At 43.3% G+C, this 20,835-nt stretch overlaps 1 protein-coding gene across 1 annotated transcript; it reads right to left on the bottom strand.

The window, feature by feature from the left end:
• Positions 1 to 7,233: 7,233 nt before the first annotated feature.
• LOC115194286 (calpain-5-like) lies at positions 7,234 to 19,134 on the bottom strand. Its single transcript, XM_029753892.1, has 13 exons — positions 18,924 to 19,134; positions 17,658 to 17,823; positions 12,826 to 12,957; positions 12,408 to 12,619; positions 11,633 to 11,825; positions 10,723 to 10,916; positions 10,456 to 10,533; positions 9,857 to 10,316; positions 9,086 to 9,208; positions 8,733 to 8,929; positions 8,334 to 8,452; positions 7,752 to 7,888; positions 7,234 to 7,482 (listed from the first exon to the last, which is right to left on the bottom strand). Exons 2-13 carry the CDS (start codon positions 17,820 to 17,822, stop codon positions 7,306 to 7,308), a joined length of 2,187 nt encoding a protein of 728 aa, XP_029609752.1. The 5' UTR covers position 17,823; positions 18,924 to 19,134; the 3' UTR covers positions 7,234 to 7,305.
• Between the last annotated feature and the right edge of the window lie 1,701 nt (positions 19,135 to 20,835).

Genomic DNA, 20,835 nt, shown 5'->3' with positions numbered 1-20,835 from the left:
TCATTCACCATTTATTTCCAAGTCCCCCTCCTAGCTTCAATTCATCAATTAACTGATGTGTTGTGTACTATTAGATTTGCAACTCTACACAACAAATGTTTTGACAAATGTCAAAAAGGAATTTGGATGCCCCAAAAAAGCTCAATATTACTCTATAAACAGAATTAACTGATGGTCGGTCAAGGGTGTAACTTTGTGTTACATATTGGGTGGGTCAGTGGGTTCCGGGGTCAACACCCTCCTAGGGGGGTCTGGGGGCATGCCTCCTGTGAGAGTGACCAGGCTCTACGTATTTTACTAGTTTGTGACCCACTGACACCGTCCCCGGTTAGAGGGAATAAAGCGGCCCAAGAGTTAACACACAGGAACTTTATTCACACACAGGAGAAGATGAACATGGGGATGTACATGGGCATCACACACCTACTCATTCAAGGGTATTTCTTTATTTTGTCTATTTTCTACATTGTAGAATAATAGTGAAGACATCAAAACTATGAAATAACACATATGGAATCATGTAGTAACCAAGAAAAGTGTTAAACAAATCAAAATATATTTTATGGCAGAGATTCTTCAAAGTAGTCACCCTTTGCCTTTGACAGCTTTGCACACTCTTACATGGGTGTGGTTCTGTAAGGGACAGAAACAGAGAGGTAATAAATATGCTATACAGGATATAAATACACTGGCCACAATAAATATTTTCAGAGTACGATAGAATGGAATATGGGATAGAACAAATGGTCTGTTGATTCTGTATCCTCGCAACCAAATCTGCAGAGCTGAGATGGTTGTATGCCCCAAATATTCAACATTTTGTTGGTGTCAAGAATTCTGTACAATAATTTCAGCTGAAAAGCATGAAGTGTTGAATCTTGCATCAGTATATGGAGGCATCTTTACCAGTTGATTTGATTGATCATTTTCATTTTTCCGGTAGGTTTGGGTGACTACCGGGCTATATGTCTAAAGATAAGCAGCTGATAGCACTGTCTTCAATATTATGGGATGAAGATATACATATTCTGGCAAAATTATTACGATATTTGTGAGGAAGAACAAGGCTACCCAGCTGGCAACTGAGCACTCTGCACAGCCTGGTCTCAGAGCATTTCGTCTTTTGTATGTAAATCCGAGACACGCCATCCGAGACACTCCATTTAGTATGTTACATTTGGTATAGTTACATAAGACAAATGGTTACTTTGGTTGGTCAGGGTGGATTCATGGATGGATGTATAATGCAAATGTCTAGCAACCCAAAGGTTGAAAGTTCAGACCTCATCATGTACAATTTTAGCTAATTAGCAACTTTTCAACTAGTTACTACTTTTTAGCTACTTTGCAACTACTTAGCATGTTAGCTAACCCTCCCTCTAACCTTAAAGGCAATGCTACCAAATACTAATTGAGTGTATGTAAACTTCTGACGCACTGGGAATGTGATGAAAGAAATAAAAGCCGACATAATTCATTCTCTCTACTATTATACTGACATTTCACATTCTTAAAATAAAGTGGTGATCCTAACTGACCTAAGACAGGGAATTTTTACTAGGATTAAATGTCAGGAATTGTGAAAAACTGAGTTTGAATGTATTTGGCTAAGGTGTATGTAAACTTCCGACTTCAACTGTATGTAGCCTGTTATTACAGAATAAACCTTTTCAAGACACTAGATAGGCTACAGAAATTTGGAGCAGAAATTAAGTTGTGTTTGTTAGCATCTAATATCATCTAGGGATATATCATGTCACTTCTCTGGAGTTCAGACCATGCAATATCATATGGCTTACTTGTAGCGAAATGTGTTACATGCAAAGAATTTGCAAAATGTATGATATGTTACAAATTTGCAAAACGTATGATATGTTACAGATTTGCAAAACGTGTGATATATTACGAATTCGCAAAATGTATTTTATGTTACGATTTTGGAAAATGTACATTATGTTTGAATTTGGCAAACGTATGATATGTTAAGAATTTGCAAAATGTATGACATTTTACATATTATAGCTAGGTGGCTAATGTTAGCTAGCCTATGGGTTAAGCGTTAAGGTTAGGGTTAAGTTTAGGACTTAGGTTAAAGGGTTAAGGTTATGGTTAGGGGAATGGTTAGCTAAAGGGTTAAGTTTAGGTGAAAGGTTAGCTTAAAGGGTTAAATTGCTTAACTTGGGTCAAATGTTTCGGGTAGCCTTCCACAAGCTTCCCACAATAAGTTGGGTGAATTTTGGCACATTCCTCCTGACAGAGCTGGTGTAACTGAGTCAGGATGTAGGCCTCCTTGCTCGCACATGCTTTTTCAGTTCTGCCCACAAATGTTCTATAGGATTGAGGTCAGGGCTTTGTGATGGCCACTCCAATACCTTGACTTTGTTGTCCTTAAGCCATTTTGCCACAAATTTGGAAGTATGCTTGGGGTCATTGTCCATTTGGAAGACCCATTTGCGACCAAGCTTTAACTTCCTGACTGATGTCTTGAGATGTTGCTTCAATATATCCACATAATTTTCCTCCTCATGATGCCATCTGTTTTGTGAAGTGCACCAGTCCCTCCTGCAGCAAAGCACCCCCACAACATGATGCTGCCACCACCGTGCTTCACGGTTGGGATGGTGTTCTTTGGCTTGCAAGCCTCCCCTTTTTCCTCCAAACATAACGATGGTCATTATGGCCAAACAGTTCTATTTTTGTTTCATCAGACCAGAGGACATTTCTCCAAAAAGGACGATCTTTGTCCCCATGTGCACTTGCAAAACGTAGTCGGGGTTTTTTATGCTGGTTTTGGAGCAATGGCTTCTTCTTTGCTGAGTGGCCTTGCAGGTTAAGTCGATATAGGACTTGTTTTTCTGTGGATATAGATACTTTTGTACCTGTTTCCTCCAGCATCTTCACAAGGTCCTTCACTGTTTTTCTGGGATTGATTTGCACTTTTCGCACCAGCGTACGTTCATCTCTAGGAGACAGAACGCGTCTCCTTCCTGAGTGGTATGACGGCTGCGTGGTCCCATGGTGTTTATACTTCCGTACTATTGTTTGTACAGATGAACGTGGTATCTTCAGGCATTTGGAAATTGCTCCAAAGGATGAACCAGACTTGTGGAGGTCTACAATTTTTTTTCTGAGGTCTGGCTGATTTCTTTTTATTTTCCCATGATGTCAAGCAAAGAGGCACTGAGTTTGAAGGTAGGCCTTGAAATACATCCACAGGTACACCTCCAATGGAGGTCAATTAACCTACTAGAAGCTTCTAAAGCCATGACATCATTTTCTGGAATTTTACAAGCTGTTTAAAGGCACAGTCAACTTAGTGTATGTAAACTTCTGACCCACTGGAATTGTGATACAGTGAATTATAAGTGAAATAATCTGTCTGTAAACAATTGTTGGAAAAATTACTTGTGTCATGCACAAAGTAGATGTCTTAACCGACTTGCCAGAACTATACTTTGTTAACAAGAAATTTGTGGAGTGGTTGAAAAAAAAAGTTTTAATGACTCAACCTATGTAAACTTACGACTTCAACTGTATGTGCAGAGATTGTGCTCGCATTTTTGCCCGTGCAAAGGTGCACGTGCGTGTGCGCAGGTCACAAGTTTTGTACTACATTTTGGGGGTAGCAGATCAAAATGTTTGAAAACCACTGGGATGCATGATCATGGCAACAAATGGAGTTGGGTTGGATATAGTCATGGTAGGCTACAGTATTTCTTAGAATATTATATTTTGACTGGAATTGTGTGGTCATTGTTAATAAGTGCAGAATTTATTCCAGTTCAAAATAGTGTAGCAAAATACTCAACTTTACTCATCAGATTGTGTTCCTTTCCCCTCTTATTATAATAATTGCTCAAAGAGTCTAAGCTTACAATTTTGTTGTTGGGGGGAGGGGGGTGTGCCCTTTTTTTTGTTTGAGCACATGCCCCTCAAAATGTCTGAGCACGGCCCTGATCACTGTGCTGTCAAACATTTAAAAGCACAGCGAAGTTCAAATGGGACCGCAATGTCCTTTTTTTTTGTTTATTTATACAACAATCAATGTGTTAACGCTGTGCTTCATCTTATAGCAGAACCAAATTACCTGGATTGCAGTTGAGTACATTAAAAGTACTATACATGGTGCAAGGGATCAATGCCGTTTGACATTCTGCGCAGATTATTACAGTGAAGATCTCCACAGACCTGCGAAGACCGATGCATGCTATCTTGAACATGCACACTTTATATGACTGAGAAGATATTAGTTAAAGTAACCTCAGAATTTGGCCATAGATGTTACTCATTTTAAGGTTGAATGTTTCATTAGTTTGTAAAATAGTCTTAACTTTAGGCTATTTATTGTATTATGCAAACAAATAACATTTTAAAGGAGCTGTACACTGAGTGTACAAAACATTATGAAGCTCTGATCAGGCTCTGATCAGGCCCTACACCCAAACAAGGGCACTGCGTTCATCCACCTCTGGCCTGCTGGCCTCCCTACCTCTGAGGAAGCACAGTTCCCGCTCAGCCCAGTCAAAACTGTTCGCTGCTCTGGCACCCCAATGGTGGAACAAGCTCCCTCACGACGCCAGGACAGCGAAGTCAATCACCACCTTCCGGAGACACCTGAAACCCCACCTCTTTAAGGAATACCTGGGATAGGATAAAGTAATCCTTCTAACCCCCCCCCCCCCCTAAAAGATTTAGATGCACTATTGTCAAGTGGTTGTTCCACTGGATATCATAAGGTGAATGCACCAATTTGTAAGTCGCTCTGGATAAGAGCGTCTGCTAAATGACTTAAATGTAAATGTAAATGAACACCTGCTCTTTCCATGACGTAGACGGACTAGATGGATCCAAGTGAAAGCTATGATCCCTTATTGATGTCACTTGTTAAATCCACTTCATTCAGTCTAGATGAAGGGGAGGACAGGTTAAAGAAGGATTTTTAAGCCTTGAGACAATTGGATTGTGTATGTGTGCCATTCAGAGGGTGAATGGGTAAGACAAACGATGTAAGTTCCTTTGACCGGGGTATGGTAGTAAGTGCCAAGAGCACAGGTTTGTATTAAGAACTACAACACTGCTGTGTTTTGCACGGTCAACAGTTTCCCATGTGTATCAAGAATGGTCCCCCACCCAAAAGACATCCAAGCAACTTGAACCAACTGTGGGAAGCATTGGAGTCAACATGGGCCATGGGCATCCCTGTGGAAAGCTTTCGACACCTTGTGGACTCCGTGCCCTGACAAATTTAGGCTGTTCTGTGGGCAAAAGGGTGTTCCTAATGTTTGGTATACTCAGTGTATCTTCTGCATGGATAGTTACATCTGTGCCACTGACTTAGTCTGGCTTTAGGTCCAGTTTATTTACAAATTGATATGTTGGGTTCACGTCTCCATCTCAACCACATACACAATCCAAGAATATAAATAAATCAAATCGAACTTTAAATGCACTTTAAATAATGTGTTTTGTTGTTTTTTAATCCAATGTATTTTCCATGTAGCTTCCACGTCACAATACGTCGACAAATTACGTTGAAACAACGTTGATTCCACCAGCTTTTGCGCAATTGGTATCTTTTTTAATCTAATTTTTATTTATTTTTTTAAGATGGTACATATTTCTAATTAATTCACAGCGGTCTGTAGGTTTTTTATGATGAGCATTGGACACAACTTCAGATAACCTTGGCAGCTGGTAACTGTCCAGAACCAATAATGTTTCACAGTTTGATTATTTTTGTTTAGGATCATGCTGTGACCTACAAGGTCTGACCAGCAGAGATGTAAAACTAGGGCATGTATTTTACACATGAACTTATCTCCACTGCACTAGTAATGAACAACAAACTGATCACTGTGCTTGTGTGTTCCAAATGATTCCCCTTTACTCAGTAGTGATGAGTTCTCATAACTACACTGAACAAATATATAAATGCAACATGCAACAATTTCAAAGATTTTACTGAGTTACAGTTCATAGAAGGAAATCGGTCAATTGAAATCAATTCATTAGGCCCTAATCTATGGAATTCACATGCCTGGGAATGCAGATATGCATCTGTTGGTCACAGATACCTTAAAAAAAAGGTGGTATCAAGAATACGCATATCCTTGCGTCAGATTCTGAGCTCCAGGCAGTTAGATTTGGGTATGTCATTTTAGGCAAAATTTGAAAAAGGGTCCGATCCTTAAGAGGTTAAAAAAAGGTATGGGCGTGGATCTGAAAACCAGTCAGTATCTGGTGTGACCACCATTTGCCTCATGCAGTGCGACACCTCTCCTTCACATAGAGTTGATCAGGCTGTTGATTGTAGCCTGTGGAATGTTCTCCCACTCCTCTTCAAAGCCTGTGCGAAGTTGCTGGATAGTGGCGGGAACTGGAACACGCTGTCGTACACTTCGATCCAGAGCATCCCAAATATGCTTGATGGATGACATGGTGAGTATGCAGGCCATCAAAGAACTGGGACATTTTCAGCTTCCAGGAATTGTGTACAGTTCCTTGCGCCATGGGGCCGTGCATTGTCATGCTGAAACATGAGGTGATGGCGGCAGATGAATGGCACGACAATGGGCCTCAGGATCTCGTCACGTTATCTCTGTGCATTCAAATTGTCAACGATAAAATGCAAGTGTGTTCGTTGTCCGTAGCTTATGCCTGCCCGTATCATAACCCCACCGCCACAATGGGGCACTCTGTTCACAACGTTGACATCAGCAAACCACTCGCCCACACAAGTTGTGAGACTGGTTGGATGTACCGCCAAATTCTCTAAAACGACGTTGGAGGCAGCTTATGGTAAAGAAATTAACTTTAAATTCTCTGGGAACAGCTCTGGTGGACATTCCTGCAGTCAGCATGCCAATTGCACGCTCCCTCAAAACTTGAGACATCTGTGGCATTGTGTTGTGTGACAAAATTGCACATTTTAGAGTGGCCATTTATTGTCCCCAGCACAATGTGCACTTTGATATGCCACACCTGTCAGGTGGATGGATTATCTTGGCAAAGGAGAAATGCTCACTAATATTAATGTACACAAATGTGTGCACAACTTTTAGAGAAATTAGCTTTTTGTGCATATGGAACATTTCTGGGATCTTTTATTTCAGCTCATGAAACATGTTGCAATTATATTTTTGTTCAGTGTATATGCATGAAGTTAATTCAAAGAGGTATTTGTCTTTGTTATTTATGGGAGTTCCAATGGATAAAGCTATTGAACCGGATATATTTTCGTCCAAATCTGCGGCCTCCTCCAGATTGCATGGTTGTATCGTGGGTGGTACAAGCCCCAGCTGTCAGTTATAAGTCTGTTAGGCATTCGCTGGATGAGGTTTCCACATAGATACAGCCCCTGGATCCTGACCGTGATTGGCCACCCTGCAGGTCAATCACCCGGCTCCGCCCTTTCTCACTGTCGCTAGTCTGGAGCCGAGCCCCGCCCAGTAGTGTGTCCCACAGTAGACCATAGCTCCACAACTAAACACACACACACACGTGCAAGCATACACACACATACATACATACACACACATACATACAAAGAAAAGAAAATATTACGTCCCTGAATATAACTACAATCATAATACTTCAATTACTGTATCTACCCGTGTGTGTGTGTGTGTGTGTGTGTGTGTGTGTGTGTGTGTGTGTGTGTGTGTGTGTGTGTGTGTGTGTGTGTGTGTGTGTGTGTGTGTGTCTAACTGATGTGTCTGTGTTTGTCTCACTGAGATGTGTATATTTCTAACCTCAATGCTAATATGTGCGTCTGGGTTTCTCCTGTAGAAAATGGCTCTGATGTTGAACTCTGGGTTTCCATCCTCCTTGAACACACGTGTTCTTATGGTGTCGTCCTCACACCAGATCACCGCATACACATCTGGTGCTACACAACACAGACACAATACATAGAATATTAGTCTCATGTTTGTAGTCTTTGTAATCTTGTAAAAGATGGACATCGAGGTTTGTATACAATGAGATTACATGTGGCCAGTTGGTAAAAGCCACCATTCCGTATGATGGTAATATATTTTCTGATAATGTATGTTATGATATTGATAATGCATGTAATGATATTGATCATGTATAATTATAATGTATGATATGATATTGATAATGTATGTTTATAATGCATGCTATTGATCATGGATTTTTATCACGAATGCTATGATATTGATAATGAATGTTATGATATTGATCCTGTATGTTATGATATTAATCCTGTATGTTATGATATTAATCCTGTATGTGTAAAATGTATGTTCTGATATTGATAATGTATGTTATGATAATGTTATGGCGTAATGTCACAGTGATGTAATATATACCTGTCTGTTTAGGCTGGCTGAGTCCAGATGCTCGACGCAGGTAGACGGTGGTTACTATACTGGGCTGGGGAAGACAACACTGCCACAGTGAGGGAGCAGGCAACTCCTCTCTCAACTCACTAACAGAAGGTAGAGAGAGAGAGAGAGAGAGAGAGAGAGAGAGAGAGAGAGAGAGAGGGAGGGAGATAAATAATATTAGTGAAGTGGAAAAGGGGGAGAATCGATAGAATCGATCATTATCTGGTGCTGACATGCTAAATGCAGAGGGAAACTCAGACAAACACTTGACATTCTTAATGCCTTCATTCCTAACACATTTAATTCCTTCATTCCTAACATACAGTACATTCTATTCCTTCATTTCTAACAATCACCCCATTCCCCCTTCCCACCCCTAACCTGAGTCTGAGGTGGGAATGTGAGAAGAGGCGTATCAGGAAGTGTCCGGTGGCCCCGGGCTGGAAGGTGGTGGGCAGGAGGGCGTAGCGGCCGGGGCCCAGGGACACTCGCAGGGCCACACTACGGGAGTCCATGTACACAGAGCTCGCTGCCTGCTCCACCACACACTGCACACGGCTTAGCCGGTTCACCTCCACCTGATGACAGGGGTGGAGGGTGAATGAATAGAGGGTAAAACACACACAGGAAATATGGAGTATTCACACACGGTCATATGCACACACACACACACACACACACCTCGGCTGTACTATAGCGTTCTACAGTGGCCCTTTTGAAGCCATGTGACTCACCCTCAGCACCTCAAAGCCGATGGGCAGATTCTCTCCTCCTCCATCCTTCCTCTTTATCCTCCTGTCCTCCTGCTGCAGACAGATCAACACCTCATCCTCCTTTCCCTGCACCTCAAACATGAACTGAGAAGGGGAGAAAGAGAGAATTTATTTATATTTTTATGCAACCTTTTTTTTAACTAGGCAAGTCAGTTAAGAACAAATTCTTATTTACAATGACAGCCTACCAAAAGGCCTCCTGCGGGGATGGGGGATGGGGGCTGGGATAAAAAAAAAATGAAAGGGAGAGAGAGAGAGAGAAGGGGAGAAAGAGAGAGAGAAGGGGAGAGAGAGTCCTACAGTAGCAGTTTTAGAGTACCACTAATATAGCTTAGTGTCAGCCATGTTGTTTTTAGCTTAGCAATGTTGTTTCCAACAGCACCACTCTGAATAGGCTTTCACAAGGTCTATTTCCATGCCATTAAGATTGTAGCAGTTGCCCAAATAGTTAATCTTAATTCCTTACAATTTCAGCAACACAAGCTATTTGCATGCTTGTGGTATATGCATACTATATTTGAGATACTATTCTAGCATCCTGAGTGTCCTTCTCAGAATATCAAGAATGTGTTGATCACTACAGTCCGAATGTAACAGCTAAATTAGGACGAGACAGTTCTCCCCCACCCAGTCATAACCAAACGTATTGTGAGTGTAGGATAAACTGGACCTCTTCCTGGAACCATTTAACCAGTTGTTATGAGCATGAACCTAGCTGAAGTGTAGGCTCACCTGGGGGTTGTGTAGAAAAGTGTCTTTGTGGTTGATGCATCCTCCACACCTACTCTTCTTATCAGCCTGCTCATCCCATCCTCCATCCACCTCTCCCTCCTCCTTCACCCCCTCCTCCTTCCTCTTCGTCTTCTTCTCCCCTTCTTTCGCAACAACCATTTTTTCCCTCCCTCCACCACGAACAGCTCGACCTCCTCCTCCCCTCTGTCTCTCCCCCAGTCTTGCCTCTTTCCGGTCCCCTCTCTGAGTCTGGTTCAACCCCCCAGGCTTGGCAGCATTCTTCCCCAGGTTGGGTGCCTGGCGCCTGGAGAGGAGGGTGCCGGGTGTGTTAGGGGCTGGAGCCCACTCCCCAGGGCAGCGTACTTCTCTCCAGTGAGTTCTGGGCCACAGCAGGGATCGTTCCACCAGACGACACACCACCACGTCTGTGAAGTAACGGCAGAAGTCCTCAAACTCCATCCTGAGAGGAGAGGTGAAAAACCCGATTTATTTAGCTTTTCAGGATGAATTGAAGTGTATTTGTTAACGTATGCTATGCATTGAGAATTGGAGTTGTTTTCTGTTAAAAGAGTAGCGTTTATTTGACTGTTTGTCTTTACCAGAACTCCCCCACATCTCTGACTATGAGGCCCATCTTCTCCCTTTCACCACGACCAACCTGCTGCCAATGTTGAGACCTGAAGGTGGCGCAAAAGGGCTCTGTGTCAGTGGTTCCCTTCATGTGTGCTTTGCTATGAGACCCTCCAATTTTGTGGCCAACCAAAATAGACAAAAACATGTTTCCAGCCAGATCCTGACATTTGTTATGACCCAAGTGGGGCTACCTTGACCTTGACCTATGAACAGTACAGTAGTAGCCCCCTCACCCCTGACTCCAGGGCCCGGTCCAGTCGGCTGTACCCCATGGGTTCCTCATGCGCACCATGCAGAGGCGACCACCACAGCCACCCAGCAGCGACCACTCCCCCAGACGCACCTTCCTCACCGCGGTGATACCGTAGGCATGGCCCCGCACCAGACCACAGTCTAGTACTGACTCTACTGTCTCCCCCTCTGCTGGCTGGGACAGACAGAGAGACACAGACAAAGAGAGAGAGAGAGAATACAGATATGCAATACAATACACAATAGAAATACACTAATATCAATACACAATACAGGCACTCTATGAAGGTGCCCTGATTTGTTTAATAAGAATCATGCACGATACTATAACTACACAATAAACAATACAGACCATTAATCAATAAAGGCATGCATCTGGAGTGTTTATGAGGACAGGAAAGAGGAAGGGCAGAGAGCGAACAAGTCAAAGACAAGAGAACGTGCCAGGATAGAGAGCATGCAGTGTCACTCCTGACATAGTACAGTAAAGGTTGGTGTTAACATTGTTAATGCTGGACTATGCTTAACATAGCCACTATATAGCCAACTGTCTCTCTATGACCCAGTACAGTACAGTATTCAGAGGTGACCTCTCTGCTAGAATGACATTCATAGAATCTCTCTGGCCCAATCCCAAACCATTCATTACCACCCTGCATGCACATGTAATATCTAGGGCATGTGGGCACCAGTTTAGATTGAGGCCTCCAGTAATGGTCTCTGGTATTGTGATGGATTAAAGTTCCACAGTCAAGCTGATCTTTTAGTACTAATTCACTGATCTAAGGTTAATGAAACATTTTCCCCACACGTGGTTGCTGTTACGTTTTGGGGACGGTAAGCTGATCCTAGATCTGCCGTTAAACAGAGAAACGTCTTTTGTTCACTGACCCGTATGGAGCAGGTGATGAGGGCACTGCGTCCATGAGCCTTGGCCAGGGTCTGGAACAGAGCCCTCCTCTGATTGAGGTGCAGGGTGAGGGCCTCCCTGTCCAGGCTTAGGGGCTCTGACACACCCCCTGTGAAGTCGACCAGGGCCTCTGCCGTGTTACCGCCTTCCAACGCCTCATAGCAGCCGTTCAACCTTGGCGAGAGAAGAGAGGGGGAGATTAGTGGCTTGGGAACAGAGGGGAGAATACGAAGGTTGGAAGACCGGGAAAGAGGGGAATTGTTGAGGATGAGGAGAGACATTGAAGGGGTGGAATGGGGTTTATTTTGCCAAGTGTGTATTTGCTGTGTGGTGTATACTTAAGCAATAAGGCCCGAGGAGGTGTGGTATATGGCCAATAAGGGCTGTTCTTATGCGCGACGCAACACGGAGTGCCTGGACACCGCATTTAGCCATGGTATATTGGCCATATATCACAAACCCCCGATGTGCCTTATTGCTATTATGAGCTGATTACCAACGTAGTTAGAGCAGTAAAAATACATGTTTTGTCATACCCGTGGTATACATATCCGTGGTCTGATATACCACGGCTGTCAGCCAATCAGCATTTAAGGATCGAACCACCCAGTTTATAATGTATTCATTAGATAACAATTTACTAGGTGCAACTGGGACAATAAGATATTAATTGACTGATTAACAACCTTTCTCTTAGCCAACCTGAAATCTAATTTCTCAGCTGGTTCTTGGCTTTAGCATAGTTTAAAGTCTCACTTGGCGTAGGCCTTCTCCAGCAGGGCGCTCCAGAACTCCCGTGGCGTGGCTGAGCGGCAGAAGAGCAGCGTTCCGTCCTCACTGACCGGCAGGCGGTCGTCCACCACCACGTCTGTCCAGCGCCCCAGCCGCCAGAAGCGGAAGTGGAAGATTCCGGCGTACAGGTCGGGACGCTTGGGGTTCCACTCCTGCTCCACGTGGTCAGGAATGACCTGGTAGTTTAAACCAATCAAATAAATGTATTTTTTTAAAGTTTTCATGGGTGGTTATTGAATGTGTTATTACAGTGGTCACAGGGTGTGCAGGTTTTTGGTCCAGCCCAGCGCTAACGTGTCAGATTAAGCTATAAATCAGTGACCAGGAAGTAAACCAGTGAGGTGACCTACAGAGATTTATCTTCTGCCCTTTGACCCCTCACCTTCTTCCACAGTGAGGGTTCTGAGGCCAGACAGGAAGTGGCCGCCACCATCCAGCAGTTACCCAGACTGCCTTGGTGCAGATCCCGCGTGCTGATGCCGTCCACAAAGAGACGAGGGTCCTTACACAGCTCCTGAGAGAGAGAGAGAGAGAGAGAGAGTATTCTAATGTATTATAGGCCCAAAAGTAAACTGGGTGCAACATACTGTACAGTACAGTAAGCCTATTGGATCTAGTTTATCTTGTCATGGTGCCATTGTATTTGTCAGGACTAGTGTGTTGATCCAGTTTACGCTTATTTGACTTTGATGTCAGAGCAGTGTAGAAGAGAGAGATCCTGTCCAATTGGAGCTGTTGATCTTAGTTTTGACAGTATCAGGTCACAGCAGAGTTATAAGGATACACACACTCATACACTAACACACACACACTGCTACACACACACACGCCCACACAGGACATAACCTGTACAAATGTAACTTTAGAAAAGTTATGAACTTCATTTTCCCTTAGATGATATCATGTTCAACCTAATGGATGAAGTATGAAGCTGACTGGATGATAGCTGAGTAAGGGAAGTTCACAGTGTCCAAGCATCCTGTGTGTGTGCGCGCTTGCGCGATTATATGAGTGAGTGTGTGTCTCACTGCAGAGTGAGGTGACAGATGTCATCCTATCATTTGACCCCCGGTGGATGCACGCTTAAAATACCTGCACAGAGCATGAGGAACACACTACAGAAAAGAGTGAGGTTAGCTACCACCTATAGTGTCAGGCACGTGCACAGATAGGGCTCAACCAGTCCTCCAGTACCAGCCCTTTTGCCCTCCTACAGAAAAGTGCCCTGTCAGCTCTGTGGATTTTTTATTTATTTTATGAATTACTTTTAACATTACATTTTGAGTCTCTTTTCATTTTGCTTTTCATTTGAAGTGAAATGAATTGCACATCAAACTAGCTAATTTCATAAGCTCTTGAATATCAGACAATTCCCCATCCGCCCTACTGCCCCAAGAGCGCACTCCTCTGCATGCAGTGGACACTGACTGCGGGCGCCGGACGGGGAGACTTGAATACTGGTAGGAGCATGCGCGAAACAGTAGACAGAAGGTTTTTGGACATTTTAAAAGGCATTTCCTTGCAATTCTACACAGTTTGACATTACTTGTTTAATACATAAAACATATAAAATTATGAATGAGATATTTGGCTACAGAAGTGGCAGTTCTTACCGATCTCTACAGCTTCCATCCAAAAACAAGTCCCGGCATCCCCCGTGGCAGTTTTGTCTATGTATAGGAGGCTACTTTTGAGTTGGATGTGTCAGGTGTGTCTCTCACTGTTAAGGCGCCCCCATACTAGGTTCGGTTTGCTCCTAGCAGAACTCGGCTTGGCGAAGTGAACGTCTGTGCCACGCATACTCCCTCGCATAAGACCTTTGCTTGAAAAACTAGAAAAAGCGTAAATATTAATGTTTGTCCCTCTTGAGGCGCTGTAGCAAAATAGTCAGAAGTAATCTAAGATAAATCGAGAAATCTGTAATTCATTTGGATGTTTTTGCAGAGGAGGTATTAGTTGCGCAATTTTACATCTAACTAAGATTTTTGGTGCAGTATTTCAAGTTTATTTATCAATGTATCAAAAATGTACACGAAAACTAGTTGAATGACACTTGAGTGGAAGAATCCCATCCATCCTGTCCATACTGTTGACCAATCACCGACAAAGGCGCATAGACTTCGGCATAGACTTCGGCTACCGAACTTCGACCTGCTGAACACCAAAACACTACAAAATGTTGTCCGAAAATATGCAAATAATAACTGTTTTGACTGGGAAGTGTGCGACAGGCTTTAGGGACAGAGAAGGGGACAATTTGACTGCATGTTTGTAAGAGGCAGATGTAAGCAGCAGAACAAATTCAAATCAAGTACATCATAGCTTGCCAGCTAGCTAGCTGATTTCCTCCAGACGTGACGCTTGTCATTCAGGCCAAAGAGTTCAATCTTGGTTTCATCAGACTAGAGAATCTTGTTTCTCATGGTCTGAGAGTCATTTAGGTGCCTTTTGGCCAACTCCAAGCGGGCTGTCATGTGCCTTTTACTGAGGAGTGTCTGGCCACTCAACCATAAAGGCCTCATTGGTGGAGTGCTGCAGAGATGGTTGTCCTTCTAGAAGGTACTCTGAAAGGAACTCTGGAGCTCTGTCAGAGTGCCCATCGGATTCTTGGTCACCTCCCTGGCTGAGGCCCTTCTCCCCTGATTGCTCAGTTTGGCCGGGCGGACAGCTCAAGGAAGAGTCTTGGTGGATGGACAATTTCTTCCATTTAATAATGATGGAGTCCACTGAGTTCTTGGGGACCCTCAATACTGCAGACATTTTTTGGTACCCTTCCCAGATCTGTGCCTCGACACAATCCTGTCTCGGAGCTCTATGGACAATTCCTTCGACCTCATGGCTTGGTTTATGCTCTGACATGCACTGTCAACTGTGGGACCTTATATAGACAGGTGTGTGTCTTTCCAAATCATGTCCAATCATTTGAATTTACCACAGGTGGACTCCAATCAAGTTGTAGAAACATCTCAAGGATGATCAATGGAAACAGGATGCACCTGAGCTTAATTCCGAGTCTCATAGCAAACAGTCTGAATACTTATGTAAATAAGGCATTTCACAATAAGGCTGTAACATAACAAAATGTGGAAAAAGTCAAGGGGTCTGGATGCTTTCTGAATGCACTGTATGCCTTACATGTTAAGACTACATACAACCACAACCTCATATCCAATAAATAGCCAACCTTGAAGACACACCACTACACTTCCCTTCCCCACTCGTCATCACAGACATATGCTATTTAAATCAAGCGTTTCTTTTATAAACACACACTGATACCCTGGTCATTTCTCAGATCCTAATCCGCAACACGCGCCACACACACTCTGGACCGGGTCGGGTTTCTCTGTCCTGACGCATCTGGTCCTTTTAGAAATGCTTTAATTAACTAGATCTGGAATAAAACCTGCTGAGTGGATGACTAGAATTAGACTGGAGACTTAGACTGGTGCCCCCTGCCACGGGGAAAGGGCATGTAGGGGAGTCCAGAGGTCCAGCACGAGTGTGTGGTTTTAGACAGAAAAATACATTGACTGATTGATTTTGATGGAATAATGTGTTATCGGGATTTACGGTCTTTTATGTATTGCGTTGTCATCAACTCCAATTTGAATATTAGCCTAGGTCGTTAAATATCCTGCCCCATATTTGCTAAATATGTTGAACATGTTTGTGGTCCGCATTGTTCAACTTGCTTTGCTTCAATATGGAAATATATTGTTAAACATAGGCTACAGCGTTCACACATATATAGGGGCTAGGCCTCCTGTAAATTGCAGTCTGGACATGGACATGCCAAACGTAGTCAATAAGCAAAAATTGACTACACTATTGTATCGTTGTCTATGTGCTAGGCAGATTCTCCCAAAAATCCATAGTTAATATAGGAGGACTGAATAGTTTGGAGGTGCGTGTCTTTGATAATTGGGCAAGGAGTGCTCTTTGAAAATTGGGATGGGTAGCCTATTTGAACAAACAAAATGAAGTATGCAGGTATGTGAATTGTGAATATTGAAAAAGCATGAGGGCAAAAACCTTCCGAAATATGTCACAGCACTTTCAGTAGACCATTCAAAAAAACTTTATTTATAGTCTGTTGGCTAATGGCCAGGATAAAAAGATGCATCTGTGCGATGCTGCTAAACCAGACATGATTAAGTGGAAGGAAAGGCTATGCTTGATTTTTGTCAAATTCAACGAAATGCAGGGAAACCATTTTTTTTTTAATGTTTCTAAATATGAGATTCACCCGCACAAAAGGCACATCTCTCCTTCCATGGGCACTGTGCATCATGGCTAAATCCATTATCACCTGCGTTAGTAAAACCTGCTTTTTGTGGTTAAACTTAAAACTTCCCATTAGCGCTGCATGAAATCTTCACAGGCCCATTGCAGTCAACAATGTTATTTCCCTTTGTTTTACATACACTGAGTGTACAAAACATTAGGAACACCTCCCTAATATTGAGTTTCACTCCCTTTTGCTCTCAGGAAAGCCTCAATTTGTCTGGGCATGGACCAAGGATGTTGACTCCAATGCTTTCCACAGTTGTCATGTTGGCTGGATGTCCGTTGGATGGTGGACCATTGTTGATGCACACGGGAAACTGTTGAGTGTGAAAAACCCATCAAAGCTGCAGTTCTTAACATACCACATTAAATATTTTGTCTTGCCCATTCACCCTCTGAATGTCTCACATACACAATCCATGAGGAAACCTACAGAAAATGTTTTGCTGAAGTACTGAAATTCCCACAGAAGAACGCTGTAATGTTTTCTGAACATTCTGAGAACATGACTTTAAACAGAACCATGAGTAAACCTGTAGAATACGTTATGCTGAAGTACTGAAATTACCAACTAAGAAACATGGTTCTCAGAACCTTATGTGCTACCTGGGTATCCTGCAACATTCTCAGAACATTGTGGGAAGATTGTATGCAAAATAACCATAGGACAACCACACTCTCACCAAGCTCTAACAAACATATGGTTCTTAGAACGTTATGTGCTAGCTGGGGACACACCTCAACTATTGCCTCCCCTCCCACCTCAGCACAAGAGCTGATGTTAGACAGGTAAATTACCAAACCTGGCTTTAGGGCTGGAAAATTCCAGAAATTGATGAAATTGCGTTTGACACTTGCACCTCCTTAGCACTCATCCACTCACTCTTTCCAATTCTCTCTCCCCTCCATCCCCCAATCTCTCACCCGTGGTCTCTTCCATGTGAGTCCAGGGGGTGGGTCTCGTTTGTAGAAGAGTGACAGTGCAGAGGGGGGGAAGAGGGGGTCCTGGAAGAGCTTGCCCCGCCGCAGACACGCCCTCTTCAGTTTGTGGAAACTCTGCCCCTGGAACCCATACACCCTCTCTGGCATACTGAGGATGAGAGAGAAAAAGTGGAAACAGGGATTGAGAGAGAAAGAGATGGGGCATGAGAGAGGATATGGGGGAACAGCACGGAGAATGTCTGCTCATTTCGCTATTTACAACATGATATTACATATCCTCTCATTCTATTGGTGTCTAGGGTTAGATAGTTTCATGTTGTTATTGTCACATGCACTAGTACAGTGAAATGACTTTCTTTCTTGCTCTTTCACAACAATGCATTAATCAATATCAGTAGTAGGAAGACACATTTCAGTTGAAGGCATTCAGTTGTACAACTGACTAGTATCCCCCTGTCCCTTTCCTTTCCCTTTACTATGAAACATTCATTAAAAAGTCAAGTAGAAGAAAAAACACACGAGAAATAGAAAGTAAGGTATTCACAGATAGTACATCACACAAATGAAAAGTGTGGAGCTGGAAGGGTTAACGTTAAGGTCATCGGGGTCAGGGGGAGGGGACATGAGGTGAGGACACAGTCATTAGACCTAGCTACTGCCAAGGGGGCAGACACCAGCCAGCAGAGTGTGTATGAGCGTGCATCACTGTGTGTGTGTGTGTGTGTGCGTCAGTGTGTGTGTGTCTATGTGATTGAGTGTGTGCATCAGAGTGTGTGTGTGTGCATTAGTGTGTGTGAGCCAGGTGCGATTCTGTGTCAGTGTTTATGCCAGGAGACGGTGTGTGTGTGTGTGTGTGTGTGTGGTGTAGGTGGCTGGGGATCTAGTGGTGCTAAGTACCGACACACACACAGAGACACACACACACACAGGCCAACATTAGTAAATTACACTCTGACTTTTCCTCCCCGGCCGCCATGTTAAGGGAAGTTAAAGACGAGAAGCACTTCTTCACATTAGCAATTCTAAAATGAACTGATATTGGTTCTGTCTATGAGAGTATGGCAGAACTGAAAAGAACCTATCCTCTGTGCATGACAAAGGTAAGAATGACAGAAGCCTTGCTACAGTGTTTCTCTGCAATATAACGTCTCAATCTGTTAATATGTCTTAATGCCCAGTTGTTAACCTGTACATATTCAAATAAGTAAATAAATCAAATGAAATATTCTAACTAAGTACAGTGAATACCTGTTCCAGATGGATTGTCACTGTATCCACTTTGGTTCCCGGTATGAGCAACTTCCTGGAGCTCAGGTACGTCCCGTGAAACACTCCCTCTTAGTCATAAATGCAGTTCCATCTGATTGGTCCAATACAGTATAATGTTATCTAGGGAAGCTAAATGTCAGGAAAGCCTCTTCTGGACACCCATATATCCAATAGAGGATGTTAGAGAGAGAGAGAGAGAGAGAGAGGTTGTATGGAGCTATAGGGTCAGCTTCTGTTGTTCCTGCCTGTCTTCTCCGTTTCTAAGGCAACCCATAGAGGCTCGCAGACCAGCTGTAGGTCTTGTGGTAGTTTTCCAGTGTTTATAGTGACATCTTGACCAGCTCTCCCGTGGAAAACATGTTCTTTATGTTCAATGGATTTCCTGGTTCCAATAAAAGTTGAATAAAAAAACATGATATGATTTTAGCAAGTGTTACATGCTGTTATTACAGCATGAATAGCAATTCTTAATGTTTGGGGCTATTGTCATTCATTTTATCTTCAGTTTGTGTGTGTGTGTGTGTGTGTGTGTGTGTGTGCGTGCGTGCATGCGTGCGTGTGTGTGTGTGTGTGCCTCTCTTTGTCTGACTTCTCTGTGTGTGTAGTTCTGACATGAGCGACGTTGCTTGTGACTTTTTAAAGCGTCTAAGTGTGTTTGTGGATATGTAACAGTTGAGTGACACGCTGTATGTGTGATGTCCCTTTTCAACCTGTCACAACCTGTGCAGCCATGTGCCATTCCTACGTGACTTCATATGATGTGTAGGTGTGTGTGTGTGTGTGTGTCGGTCAGACCTGGGTTCAAATACAATTTGAAATCTTTCAAATCCTTTTACCTTTGTCTTTAGCCTGCATGGATTGCCAGATAGGCGGGGATTGCTACTATTCAATTAAGTCCATTGCGCCTGGATGCTCAGTCAAGACCAGCTAAGGTATTTGCAACTATTTTAAATAGTGTTGAACCCAGGTCTGGTGGAAGTGTTTGTGGCTTTAACCGTGACAGGGCATCAGTAACATCAGTAGACCTGTGTAGCTGTGTGCTGCTGTAACCCTACCCTCCAGAAAGACAATGGATATTCACTCCTTCCATTGCTCTGTGATATACTGTAACACACAATTAGCAAAAGCTAGCCACTGTAGCCTCACACTGGGGAAACACCACAGGGTTACGTTCAGACATGCTAATGTTTCCCCCATTACAGTAAAAACACTCTTCATCCTCTAACCCACACTCGTAGGAAAAAAAAGGTGCTATCTAGAACCAAAAAGGATTATTTGGCTGTCCCCGTTTGAAAACACTTGAACAACCCTTTTTGGTTCCAGGTAGAACTCTTTTGGCTTCCATGTAGAACCCTTTCCACAGAGGGTTCTACATGGAACCCAAAAGAGTTCTACCTGGAACCAAAAAGGGTTCTCCTATGGGGACAGCCACAGAACCTTTTTGGACCCCTTTTTTCTAAGAGTGCACATATGGGACTGTCCCAGGAGCATAGGACAGAGGGAGCAGACACAAACTAACCAATCAAGAGAACTTGAGACCATGCAAGGCTAAACTTGTTAGTGTGTAGGCTATTCCATGCAAACCCACACAGCACATACACGTTACGGTGCAGGTTGGTTGTTTCTTCATTCTTCATTGAGCCACTTATTGATCTTGCTCTCGCTTTCTCCTGTGTGTGTGTGTGTGTGTGTGTGTGTGTGTGTGTGTGTGTGTGTGTGTGTGTGTGTGTGTGTGTGTGTAAAGGTATCAGTGAAAGTATCTCTTACTGCTGGGTCTGCTCCTCTCTTCAGATCCTCTGTATAGTGTGCTGTCCTCTCCCTGAACCCCATACTACCCCAGCAACTTTATATGTGCAAGACCCCTCTCCTCCCTCTCACTCTCCCTCCTTCT

Source organism: Salmo trutta, chromosome 5, assembly GCF_901001165.1.
Source record: "Salmo trutta chromosome 5, fSalTru1.1, whole genome shotgun sequence".
NCBI lineage: Eukaryota > Metazoa > Chordata > Actinopteri > Salmoniformes > Salmonidae > Salmo > Salmo trutta.
This window is presented reverse-complemented; position numbering and strand designations above follow the sequence as displayed.